The sequence below is a fragment of the Ambystoma mexicanum genome, chromosome 13 (genome assembly GCF_040938575.1).
Source record: "Ambystoma mexicanum isolate Mex_15411 chromosome 13, UKY_AmexF1_1, whole genome shotgun sequence".
Classification (NCBI taxonomy): domain Eukaryota; kingdom Metazoa; phylum Chordata; class Amphibia; order Caudata; family Ambystomatidae; genus Ambystoma; species Ambystoma mexicanum.
The window spans coordinates 661,794,529-661,807,851 of record NC_090938.1 but is presented as its reverse complement, the minus strand read 5'-3'; the positions used below and the strand labels follow the sequence as shown (position 1 = coordinate 661,807,851).

Here is a 13,323-nt window from a genome sequence, read left to right as displayed (position 1 = left end):
ACTTTATTTTACAATTCAATGCATGTCTCGTTCAGGAGTTAGACATTTACAATGCAAATGCTCAGTGTCCAGACAGCCCCATCAGAACAGGAGTAAAAGCCGATCTTTTAAAAATGGCACAGGTTCAACGTCTACCAGTCACACATTTTAAAACATTTATTTTAAGGGCCTAACATACTTCTTCTTCTATGGATTTTCTTAATCTAGGTAGTTTGGAGAAGATCACTGTAGCTGAAGTCCAGATCACAGGCTGCTTGCACTAAGTTTCTCTGCCAGACACTGGAGAACACACAACTACGCTGCCACAAGCATAAACAGAGATGGTCTCTCCGGCTGCCAGTCTTCAGAAAATGGAACATTGTAACCTTTTCCATTTGTGGGATGAAATATTGGCACTTCAGGCAAAAAATAAAATCATCCCATTCACTTTAGGATAGAGGAGACCTCGAGTTCTGAAAATCCAGCTATCCTAGCAGAGAAACAATGCTTTACTTGTCGCAATTAAGAGCAAGAGAAGTTACTTCAGTACTAATGAAATCAAGTTATGCTGAGAGGCCTGGGCCTTAAACAACTACCTTGGACACCAATTTGAATGAAGCCTTGCACAGAAGGATCAGCCTTGACAGGAAATTGCCCCGTTCAACCTACTGAGGGTAAATGGCTGCTGCAAAAGTGTTCACGAGGGAATTCTCTTTTTTCCCCTGCTATGCTGGGTTCTGGAAAGAAATGTTTTTTGCAAGGCTGGACTCACCACAAACTAGCCAGGTCTTCTCTGCTATGCACCAAACCTAGACATAAATGCAGATGTGTTCATTTTTTCTAGGCTTGTCCGACCTTTTGGCGTCTGCAGCCAAATTGATGTCATATAATCTTTGCACCAATTACACCAAAGGAAGTGATGTGATTTAACCTTTGACACCACCCACATCACAGAAAGCCACACATGTGCGAGTGCCAGCAACACACACAAATGCCTCAACGGTGTCCTGTAATGCCAGTAAAGGCTAAATCTCACAAGTAAAACCGCCATACGTAAGGTACAATCTCGCAGAAGCAATAATACAGCATCTAGTGCTTAATGTACATCGTAAAGTTACCAGATGTGAGGTACATCCTCACATGTGCAGGTTCTGCTTTCATATGCTATGTGGAGCACTAAAAGCTGCAGTATTACCGGTTAATCCCTTTTACGCATGGTGCAGTTAAGCATATGTAGACCAGCTTCTTCCTCAATCCAACACCCCACAGTAACAACCACCTGCATTTACCCAGAAGGATGGGCACTGTGCCGAATTGAGGGAATTCGTCCCTTCTCCCCAAGGGAACCCCGTGCCTCTCCTGTGAGGCTAGGAAGGTGAGCCTGCTCTGCAACACCCTCCCTAGGGTGTCAAGGTAAGAAGGACCTCACCGGGATTGACACCCCCCCCCCCCTCTGGGGAAAAGGACTCTGGTTCCTGTGAGGAACTCCCTTCACCAATAAGCCTAATGGCATAAATGGGACTATCTAGTTTTGTGAAACACAAAGACTGCGCCAAAGAGGATGCTGAAGGATATTCTTTGCGAGAAAAAACATATCCCTTTAATGAAAGCTGACCAATCCGCAGACTAGTAGACTGAGAAGAAAATACTTGCCATAGCAGTAACTCTCCAAGCAGGGGCAGTACCCTGCTGACGTAAGCCTGGCAAGAGGCAGAGCCATCATGCGAAGAGGAACCCGCAAAATTCAAACTTGCTGTCGGGCAAGTGGAACGAAAGCTGAACTTCCAGCGTACTGAAGCGCTGGAGAGAAGAAGAGTGGGTGGTGGCGTGACCCTGGAAGATCCAGGGTGGGCAAAGGACCTGTGCAACAGTGCCGAGACCATCAGAGGGATGCAGCTGCGAGCAATGCAGCTCCCAGGTGAAGAACCAAAGCGAGTATAAGAATGGTGATGACTGCTGGGGGGGGGGGGGGGGATGACGAGCGCCAACAACGCCGGCTCAAAACAAAGAACAGGAAACTGCTGCCAGACCTCCAAGAGTCCCAGAACCATTTCTAAAGGTGAGAGAAAGTGAAGGGGTACCGGGAAGGAACAGGAAGAACACCGCAGAAAGAAAGACGGAATGATAACTCATCCCAATACAAAAGGAAAATTACAATATGTGAACTGTGATGAAATAAGTGTGATATCCATACCACTCAGTAAAGGAGAATTGGATATAAAAGTTCTTATTGTCGAAGGTGAAGAGTGATAATTTATGTAAAGAAACAAGAGTAGTTCCTGCAGGGGAGAAAAGGAGAAATACAGTATGCTTACTAAGAGTGATCTTATATGAAATTGAGGAGAGAATAACGTTCCCATAGAAGGACCTGCATGAAAGCGAAAGAAATCAAGAGAATACAAGAGAAAAACGATAAAGAGATACTCAAAAAGGGGAACCACCCATGAAAAATATGCTCATCGAAGAAAAAAAAGGAAAGCCTGCGAGATATCCAAGGCAAAAAGGGTCTGTAATAAACAAACAGAATATTAAGAGTTAAGGCATACATAGCCTATACCAGCAGCCAATTTGGACAAAGTAAAGACTAGCATAAAGTAGGTTATAAACTCTGTGAGAAATACACTGTTGGAATTGATTTAAAAAAAATAATGCTTAAGAAAAGAAACCAGAGAACCAGTGAGGGAAGCACGAAGCATGAGAAGGGAGTCATTCCCCCGACTTTATTTTTGTTAAAAGGTAAGTGATAGGGTCAGATAGTATTAGTTTGGACGATAGACTGATTAGGTTTGGACATTGAGAAACAGACGACTGACGACCACCTTAGTTATTCGGTAGGTATGGAACACCCCATAGCAATAGAGATAACTAGGCCTTTCCGTCTATTCTTTAAGCCAACTTGCCTAAAATGTCCTTAAAGAGTCACGTACTCCTTCGGATACATCACAGCACCCATGACTCTGGGTGATGTGCTCCTCCTTTTACCATCCAGTCGTCTTGTTGTGCACATGTGGCAACAACTTCCTGCTGGTGTGTGGGCGGAGAGACAAGTTCCCACCTCGTGTCTCTTTCCTAGAAAATCAGCAGCCATTAAGATATTGCTCTACTGCTGGGAAATTGATAATAGGTGGCAACTAGAAAGTGCACAGGGGTCTCTGAGCCATGTTTGCGTTCTGTTTCAATGCACTGCCCCTGTGATCTGAGCCAGCGTTTGCAAGGGCAGCACAAACTAAAGGCCACATAAGAGGGCTTCGCAGTCTACGTGTTGGCATCTAGACCGCACACAAGGCATACCGGCTTTAAATTTAGCTCTCTTTTGCCATTATGTACATCCTTTGTCAGAGCCTGCCAGTCGGTTTCCTCTGCAGAGAGGCTTCCAAGCTTGCATTTACTCCCACACATACAGCTGAGACACCCTAGAACATTTTTCTGCAACCTGTGACAATTTTCTTAAAATGTCCTCCTTTTACTGCAACACCAGCTTTGAAGTGCTTTCATCAAAATGGAAGTTAAGGATGCAGAAATGCTAAGTAAGCCACTGGTGATCGGTACACAAACATTTGCGAAGGAGTGAAGACTACCACAGATGCAGTGAAGGATGCATGCCAACTCGGACCATGCACGGTACATACTATGGACTGCACAACAAGTACTTACACAAAAGGCGAAGCAGTATGCAGAGTAACTAATGCTTCATGGTCCTTACTTCAAGTGGGGCACTGTGCAACACGTAAACAGCTAGGATGCTGCAAAATATGCATGCTAACTGAAATGCTGCACTCTATGAACAGTAAACAAGATGGTGCGTCGCATGTACAAAAGCGTGCGATGAAGGTAATGACATCCGAGATGCCACATATGTACTACAAATGGCATACCTCTGTATTCAAGCCAACTAGGATGCTGTTGAAAGGGGCACTAGATGAGCTGTACAATTAATGGGACATCACTCAGTAAACAGAATAACTAGGATGCTGTGAAGTACATATGTCAAATGGAAGGCGACATGATACTTATACGAACTTGGATGCTGTACGATATGTACGCTTAATGTGGAGCAAAGTTCTATATGCTCCTAACTGTGGTGCCCTAATTGAGATGCTGCACAAATCTACTCAATGCACCAGAGCTCTGTAGTACATAAACTAACCGAAACACTGTGCAGCTGCAGCACACACTCCAACAAGGATTATGCATGGTACAGACACTGTCTGGGGCACTGCAAGGCATGTGCTGTTACCTGGACAATGCTCAGTAGTAGACATGCTAACTGGGACGACATGCAGTACGTACGCTAATTGGGATGCTGCAGTCTGCTTCAGCTGCTCAGTTCGTTGTTTCAGGCCTTCTTTTGAGAGCGACGACATACGGGCATCGCCCTCTGGTGGGATGTAGGGGTCAAATATTCCAGCTGCAGTCAAAAGATGGCAGGGGGAAAGGGGTAGATGAAGAGCAGAAAACCAGGGATATAGATATATACATGTAACAGTTGCCATAAACATCCAAAGTGAAACTTCTACACAACTGAGCACTGTACATTTTCTCTCTTAAATGGTAAAGGTATCACTTAGAAAATCTAGACTTATCTCTGAGTCACTGATTAGTGTAGGTGGGACAGAAGAACACATTACTTACCCCCTGGTAATGCTCTTTCAACTGGATGTTCCTCCCTCGTATTCCTCATGTTATGATAACTCCTTCCAGCGTCCGCTGCTTTGGAATTTTGTTTGCGGTAGAGGTCGCCATGAGTAATCGACTATGTCCCTCGAAGGCCTCTGTCCCCTCTCGAGGCCGACGTCAATCGACAGTATATATAGCACGCACCATTATTTTTCCCTTCTGGTAACAGAATACCCGGCATTCGCGAAGTCCAAAGACCAAGCACTCAAGAAAAAAAGGTGTAATGCACGGAAATTCTACTGAGGGGTAGGATGGGAGGGCGATTAGAAATACGTGGGAGGAACATCCAGTTGAAAAAGAACATTACCAGGGGTAATTTGTTCTTCGAAGGAATTGTGTACTCCCACTTATTCCTCATTTTAGGATAGCCTCCCAAAGCAGTATGGTACTGGAGGAGTAAGAATTTTCATGATTTGTAAATAACACTGAAGCAGACTTCCCGAATCCTGCCTCCTGTTCCAACGCAGAGTACAGACAATAGTGTTTCGTAAAGGTAAGTAAAGATGATCAAGTGGCAGCCGCAAAGATATCCTGTACCGGCACCCCTCTTTGCAAGGCTGAAGTAGCAACGCCCCTTGTTGAATGAGCCCGCAAGCCCACAGGCACATCCTTACCGGCCAGGCTATAACACTCAGTAATGCATAAAATTATCCAATGGTATAAAGTTTGCTTGGTCACTGCAATAACCAGTTTGTATCCAGTGTATACAGCAAATAACTGGTCACCTTGCCTCACTTTCGCCATACGAGAAATATAAAAGCTTAATGTCCTTTTGGGGTTAAGTCTATGAAGCCTCTCCTCTTCCTTACTAGGATGAGCCGGGGGTATAAAGTTGGCAATACAATTTTCTGGGATCGGTGAAAGTACGAAACCACACCCGGCAGAAAAGTGGGTAGGACCCCCAGTACTACCTTTTCCTAAAGTTGCTTACAACGGTTTGCACGACAAAGCTTGCAATTCGCTGACCCTGCATGCAGAGGTTATGGCCATTAAAAAGATTGTCTTCAATGTCAGTAATCTTAAAGGACAATAATGAAGGGGCTCAAACAGAGCACACAAGGAATTTCAAAACCAGATTTAAATACTGGAACCACAAAAGGGACTATAGGGAACACATTTGTGAGCCTTTTGAAGAACGCAATCACAAGAGGCATTTTGAAGTAAGATGCCTGCTCAGGCGTGCGCTTAAATATGGACAGCACCACTAAGTATCCTTTGACAGTGCCAACCTGGAACCTCAGGTTGGCCAGGTATAGTAGGAATGATAACACTATAGGTGTGTCGCACAGAAAAGGAGACACATTATTCTCTCTGCACCAGCTGCAGAACTTGTTCCAGCGACAGATTTTGTTCCTGGCCTTCTGGCCGAAAGCTAAACTTTGATCACGTCTTCCAGTCCCAATCCTTATACTTCAACCTCTCCGAAACCAGGCGTGAGGGTTGAGAGTCTTGATCTCTGGATGGAGAATCCAACCCCACTCTTGCGAGAGAAGGTCCTTTCTTAGCGGAAGACGCATTGGAGGGCAGATGGCCATGTCTAGAAGGTCCAGGTACCACGTCCCCCTGGACCAATCAGGATCACGGTTTTCCCAAAATTCCTCAACCTCCTGATGACATGAAGAATGACCGACTGGAGGAAACTCGTACAGGAGTGGAAACTCCCAGTCCACTACAAACACGTCCCCTAAGAGCTCCTCTTGGGGGAAAATGCCCTGGAGGAGAACAGCTTGCACTTCCGGTTGACACTGGATGCAAACAGATCTACTTGAGGGGCTCCCCAAAGGGTGAAGATCTATTGAAGGACCTCCTGAGCTAGTTCCCACACATGGGAAACTGCTCTGCCTGCTCAGAGCGTCCGCCGACAAGTTCCCCTCAGCGTCTAGGACTGCTGATAGGGAGATTCCTTCTTGAAGGCCCAGAACCAGAGCTGCATTGCCTCTCTGCACAGTGGTTGTGACCCTACACTGCCTCTTGTTGAGGTAGTACATGGCCACTGTGTTGTCCATCATATCAGGACAGAAAGGCTTAAGCAATAGTCTAATTGCCCTCTGCTCCAACAGGTTGATGTGTACTACTGTTATCTCTAGCTTTGGTTGCCAAAAACATTCCCCCCCCCCCCTTCAGAATGTGGTCCTTGCAGGCCCACCGCAGGAGATCCTGTGCGATCCTGCTCAGAACCTGAAGTAGATCTGACATTTTGCCTGAAAACTAAGACCACTGGGACCGGAGGGCCCACTGGATGGATCTCAGACGTGCCTCTGGCACCAGAAAAATGCAGGAAGCCATGGGGCCGAGCGACTATAGGAAGACACTAGGCATTCTGGAATTTGGAGATCATCTGCTGAATGCGTTGAGCCCTCACCTCAGGAGCCGAGGCTTTCCCAGAGGATGCATCCAGGACATTTGGAGCATTTGGGAAGGTATCATGTGGGACTTCTTGAAATTGAGGGAGAAGCCCAGACTGTGGAGAGAGTGGCAGGTGATGTTGAGGTGTTCCAGGACTGGTTCGGGAGAACAGGTCCTGTAGGTGTAGAAGTGACTACATTTCCTGCAAGAGGAACAGATCTGGAATTTTGCGGGAGTGGCTCCGTGGTGGGTAATATGGAGGCCTTTTTAACAAAGGGAGGCACTAATATTGGGCTACAGAGTGCAATGCCAAAGCATCAGAAGTAATGCCCTGGCATTCTTCCGAATGCAGACTGAGCCTACCCCCCACCGAGTCCTGTGGACCAAGGCCTCGGTTTTGAGGCAGCTGAAGCAGTGATTGAAGGTAAGGCAGCCGTTGCCAGGACGGACTCGGCACCTCTTCCTCATCCACCACAAGGACATTTTCTCTCGCCTCTGACCGGCATCGCTCTTCCAAATGAGGAATAGTAGCGAACAGAACGACCCCTCCATGCCAGTGCAGTAGAATGAGAAGGTTGACGTAGTCTTATATCTCTATCTCCACCTGTGGCGTTCCCTAGGGCTCCAACCTTTCTCCCTAGCTCTTTAACATCCATCTTTCTCTGCTTGCAGACCTAATTTCCACTTGCTCCCCTTACTTCCAGCGTTGCGCAGATGGCAACTCTTCAAACTTCCCTCTGACCCTCTCCTTACTTCCTCCATTCTGGACTGTATCTGCCACCCAGTCTTGGTGTGCCTCCAATTATCTCTACCTCAACGCCAGCAAGATTGAGATCCTTCACATTGGGACTTCTGCTCCCCCTTTCTTCCCTTCACTCTGGCCACCCTCTATGCGCTCTCCCCCCTTCTCCATCTGAAGCCAGAAACCTTTGAGTCGTCTTCCTTCCTCCCTCACATTCAGGACCTTGCCAAGAAGACCCAGTTTCAACTCCACCTCTGCAAAGGAATCCTTCCTTTTCCGCCCCCAGAAGCTCAATGTCTCTAGAGCTCTGGTATACTCTAGGCTCGACTACTGCAACAGCCATTTCCTTAATTTACCCTCTTCCTCTCTACGCCCCCTACAGTTTATCCAGAATAAGACTCCAAGACTTATCCTTGGCCTCAAGCCCAGGGACTGCATCTCTCCAGCGCTAAACTCTCTCCACTGGCTCGCGGTAAGAATCCTATTCAAATCCCTCTGCATCATCCATAAGGCTTTCTGGGGTCCGGTACCACGTCATCTACAACTGCTCTCACCAAATTCTCTCCCTCCAGATCTTTACGCTCCTCCGGCACTGCTCATTAAGTGCATCTCTTGCCTCGGCTGCCTCCCTCCTCTAGAATAGCCTCCCCCCTCCTCTGTCTTGAGCGGATCGCCTCAAATTCCAGAAGCTCCTCAAGGCTTTCATTTTCACCTCCTCCTTCTCCCTCTCTCCCTCTCCCTCAGTCACTGAGAATGCTGACCAGGGCCCATGTGTCCTTCTGGGTCCTGGCCTCCCCCATCCCATTGCCTTCAACCTCCGCCCACTCCCATCATTTGCCTTTGGGCACCCACTGGCCTGTGCGGTCTCACAGGCGTGCACTTCCTGTATTGGTAGTTGGCCACTCTTACCAAGTGATCTCTGACAGGCACTTAACAGCTGCTTGCAAACATGCTCCGTAGCAATTCCCTCCGTGGAACCCCTAGCACTTATCCCCCTCCCTCATCCCTTGCTCTCCCTGCACTTGCACGTTCTGAATGCTCAGAAGGCCTAGTAGGACCGCTTCTTTCTTATTATATTTGCTTTTCACTCCCATGTTGCCTCCCAGTTGCCCTGTGGGTGCTTTGAAACACAATTTACCTGATGTATAAGCACCTTACAAATGCACAGTAAAATCAATAAATTATAGCAACACCGAGTGACTTGGATGCTACTTTTGAGGTCTGTAATAATGTTTCAAGGCTTTCATCAGCCTTGCTGCCAAACAGTTGTGCGTCATCAAAGGGCATGTTAAGTAGCCTGGACTGCACATCTGGTGCAAAGCCAGACTCTCAGCCACGCAAATAAGTGCATTACCGTGCTAGCCGGCATGGGTCTGATAACACTATCGGCAAAATCCAAACCCGATAGGAGGGATTCGCACATTGCATCCTTTCCATCTTTTACGACATTCAGGAAACCCTCCCTTTCATCTCCTTAAGGGATATGTTCGGCTGCCATTGCAATACAGTCCCACAAGGTGTGGATGAATTTAGGCATAGTGGAAGTGTGGTTGATGAAAGAGCCATACTACTTGCTGGAAAAAACTAGCTAGTGCGTCAAAGCGCTGGTTTTCCATATCTGAAGGGATCGTAGGGTAAGCCGCTTGTCTAGACTTGGATAAAGCAGCCTGCACCACAAGGTTTTCCGGGGTAGGGTGCTTTGAGAGTTATTCTGGGGCCATGCTAGAAGGTCTGTATTTCTTGGTCAAAGCTTTACTGACCGCAGGGTTTGTTGTCAGGGGACTCCCAGTTCATCCGGACCTTTTTTTTGTAGTTCTGTATTAAATGAAAAAAATAACTTATTTTTGTGGACCCTTGTCTAGTATGTCTGTTAGGTCATCTTGTACATATGCAGTGGCTGGCCTCCCCAAACCCAGGTATTCAGTCACTATTCATTGTGCACCCCCTTCTAAAGAAGCCCTCTGCCGATCCTTCCTCTCTGGCTAACTATTGCCCGATCTCCATCACTCCTTTCCTGGGCAATCTCTTGGAAAAGCTGGCCATCTATCAGCTTAATCTTCACACTGAATCTCTTGGTTGTCTCCACGACCACCAGTCTGGCTTCAGAGCTGCCAGGAGAACAGAAACTGCTCTCCTGAACACCGGTGAAGACCTGCTCTCCATTTCTTCTTCTTCTTCTTCTCCTCCTCCCCCCCTCCCCCCACCTTTGTGGTGTCCCCAGTGCTCCAGATAAGATTTTGAGGTGGTAGTATTTTTCGCACGATTTTTCAAATTAGAACGTAAATGCAATTTCAAGAGAGTAAAAATTCGTGTTTTCCTCTGCAAGAGAGTAAACCACCCTTACCCTACATGGACACACAGCACAACATAATCTGAATACAAATAGCTCAAGTACTATTTACAAAATCACCTTCAGAGAGTCTGGGTACTTTGCACACATGGCATTACAGCACACTATTATTGCATTTTCCCTGTCACTACTCACCAAACCAATTTCTTAGGAATCCTGGATGCCCATGCATGCTTTGGCATGGCCTGGACGGGAGGGGGGGGGGGACCCCATTTCAGAGGCTGGCCACAGCGGATAGAAGGCACAGCTAGCTGTCCTACCATCAAGTCACAGGCTGCTCCCACAAGTGTGATGCTGTGGGTATACAGCAAGTGAAAACAGGACTATACCCACTACTCACCTGTGACACGGGTTAACATGAGGTCTACACACCGGCACAGGATTGCACCAGCAAGCCCCCAATAAAAAAATAAAAAAATTTAAAAAAATAAACATACAGTGTAGCACCAACACCCTGCCCCACAGACTGCCTCTCCTACGACATGCAAGTGCCCCTGCACACTTTCAAACTAAAAGAAAGCAGCCAGTCCATTTCTCAAAACAGTTGTTAGATGGCTATTCCCCGCTCTTCAGCCAACCTCACTTCTGTTGAGCCAACCTCAATGCTGGACAGAGCGAAACTACAGTCCCAGCGAGCAAAGATCTGCGGGATAAAAGGCCAGAGCTGAATACACATGACTGACTCGTAACCAGTCGGAATACACAGGTGCCAAGTGGCCCCATGCCATCCTGGCATTTAAGACACACCACTTTCCATTCGTAGTCCATTGGGTACATACTCGAAAGGGCATAAAAAACCTGCCCGCAAATGCAAAGTGCTGTGCTTTAAAATGTCAACACTTTGAACACAATCACCTGTAAATAGCCACACAACTAACATCTACACCAGGCTCGTGTTTTTGCAACACACTGCGACACAGCCACACATGACAAATACTGTTTGTAATACGTGCAACTCAAGTGTACGTTTGTAGATCACAAGCGTGGGAACCTCATTCTCTCTTGACCCTGTGCAGGGCAGAGCTCTCGGGCCAAAGAAGGGGCCCTGGCACAGCCGCCTACTAGCAGGAACTCCACTATGGACCAGGGTTGGCAGGTGTACAGGCAAGAGTTCACTGAAGGTGCCACTGGCAGCTGCTGGGCAGGAGGCAGGGATTCCCTGCAGGGGGCACTAGCAGCCCCCCAGGCAGGCTCTCTGTTGTGGCCCCGTCCGAGCTCCTGCTCATTTGTTTAGTATTACTATGGGAGATGGGAGTCCCCTGTGGACAAGTTAGACTGTTGGCAGGCACATCCTGGTGTGCCTCGGCTATTCTTAGACCTGTGTGCTCTCCAAACTGGAAGCTACACATAACAGGCTTTCTTTTATTCCGACAGGTTCTTAGGCCACACCCACGCGGTAGGGCACAGGTAAGGAGAGGCATTCCTTCCAAGACTAGGACACCTACTCAATGGCAGTCACGCTGAAACATTGCTCGTGGCCGGTGCTTTCATTGGCAAGTAATATTTCCTGACATGTTTCACTAGCAGCCAGCACATCTAATCACGGTTTATACAGGACGCAACAAGAAATCGTTTGGAACCCCAGTTTACTTGAGTTTGGGAAATCTTTTAGGTGTTGAGGCAGGGTTAAATGTTTCATACACGGCGCAGGGTCCTCTCCTCCGCACTATGCACAAACTGCAGAGTGCAGTACTGGACTGGGAACCAAAAGAGGCTCTGGAAATAATGTTCAAAGTGGCCCCATATTACACATTTTCAACAAGCCCAAACCTTTTCCCATGAGAAAATTCGGAAATAAAATAGATCACCACACAAAAGAGGCCCAGGGTGCAAAGGCCCATCTGGAAATCTCCAGCATTCCCTATAAACGAGTCCACCCCTGGCCACATTATAAATTAGACTCCTTGTATTTAAAATGTGTACTCCGTTGATATGAAAGCATGGAGTGGATTTCACTCCCTAGGACAGGACGCGGAGGACTCTTCCCACCCCCCCTCTCCAATGTTAGTGAGATATCTTGATTGCTAAGGGGGAGGCAGTTTATTTTCTGTACAAGTGGGGAAAACGGATCTGGTCTGTACATAGAATTACACCAGCGGACCTTAATGCAGCAACATTCCTCTGGCGTACTCTAAGGCTGCCCTCCTCTGAGGGAGCAAAATGCTTGTAGGACTCTCTGCTGCTGGTGCAGCGTCAGTGTTCCTGCCACATTTCATGCCCTGTCACACATCGCTTTTTTTGTCCTATTCACCAGACCAACTACCCCGGCCCCCGACACCTCTACCTTCCTCTGAGTGCTTTAAGTGGAGTGAGAAATCGTGGGGGGGGGGTGTCCTAACTGATGGGCGTGTCCTGAAATGTCCTCAGCACGTGACAAAGAAATGTTATCGTGTTCCACGCTGGGGATTCAAACCCGAGCTCTGTGTTGCATTGCACTCAGATATTTCATTTGTGCTCAACTTCATCGTTTCTGTTAATAGACTTGATACAGCGTTATGCGTCAAACTTCTATTGAATGAAACAAGAAATTGAGCACAAATGAAATAGCACAGTGCAACGTGAAACTGGCTTGTCACTAGCAGTGCGGGGGTTCGAATGCAGCATTCTCGCTGCGTTTCTGGAATGGTGGCACTTTGCATGCCGGCCTCGTCCTTCCATCGTTTTACCTACAGACATTTGACATCCAGCATGCACGCAGCAGTGGTTTAAGTGGGATGAGAAAGCGTGGGGCATTCTAGCAAGGGGACAGGGACATAAGTACTGGGCAGGGGGGTGGACAAGAGGTAGCATCTCCTTTTATTTGTTACGATGTCGATGGGAGTGGAGGGTGCATTGCCAACAGTGATTTTGCTGCACCCACCTCTCCCTTTGTTTCCTAATCTGTTGAGCAGACCCCTGCAGGCAGGCCTTTCACCATGTGCCCAAATATCCTCCTTCACCCTTCCCCACCCAACACAGATGACCAGTATTGTGCAGTGTAAGTGATGCCTTATGGTTTTGGTTACTAGAATTAAGAAGCAAATGCAGAAGCAGGTACAGCAAGAGGAACTATGACAATATGCCCCCCTCTCCATCTGAGCTGAGACCTGCCCACTCAGGCTTGGGTGCCAATCGAGCTGGTGAGGGAGCCCTGAATCAGGAGCACTTTTTGGAGACTGCTGGGGCTCTGCCTTGAGCACCAATGAAAAACTGTCCCACAGTTGCAAATGGCAAGTCGTTCCTTTGGTGA

General features: G+C 47.5%; 1 protein-coding gene across 2 annotated transcripts in view; it reads right to left on the bottom strand.

Moving 5' to 3' along the window:
* Positions 1-13,323, bottom strand: part of MRPL45 (mitochondrial ribosomal protein L45) — a 302,735-nt gene that overhangs the window by 179,060 nt on the left and 110,352 nt on the right. For both annotated transcript variants that reach the window (XM_069634660.1, XM_069634661.1), the window contains exon 3: positions 4,270-4,387. In XM_069634660.1, coding sequence (XP_069490761.1) covers positions 4,270-4,387 — 118 coding nt within the window. The remainder of the gene's footprint in view (positions 1-4,269; positions 4,388-13,323) is intronic.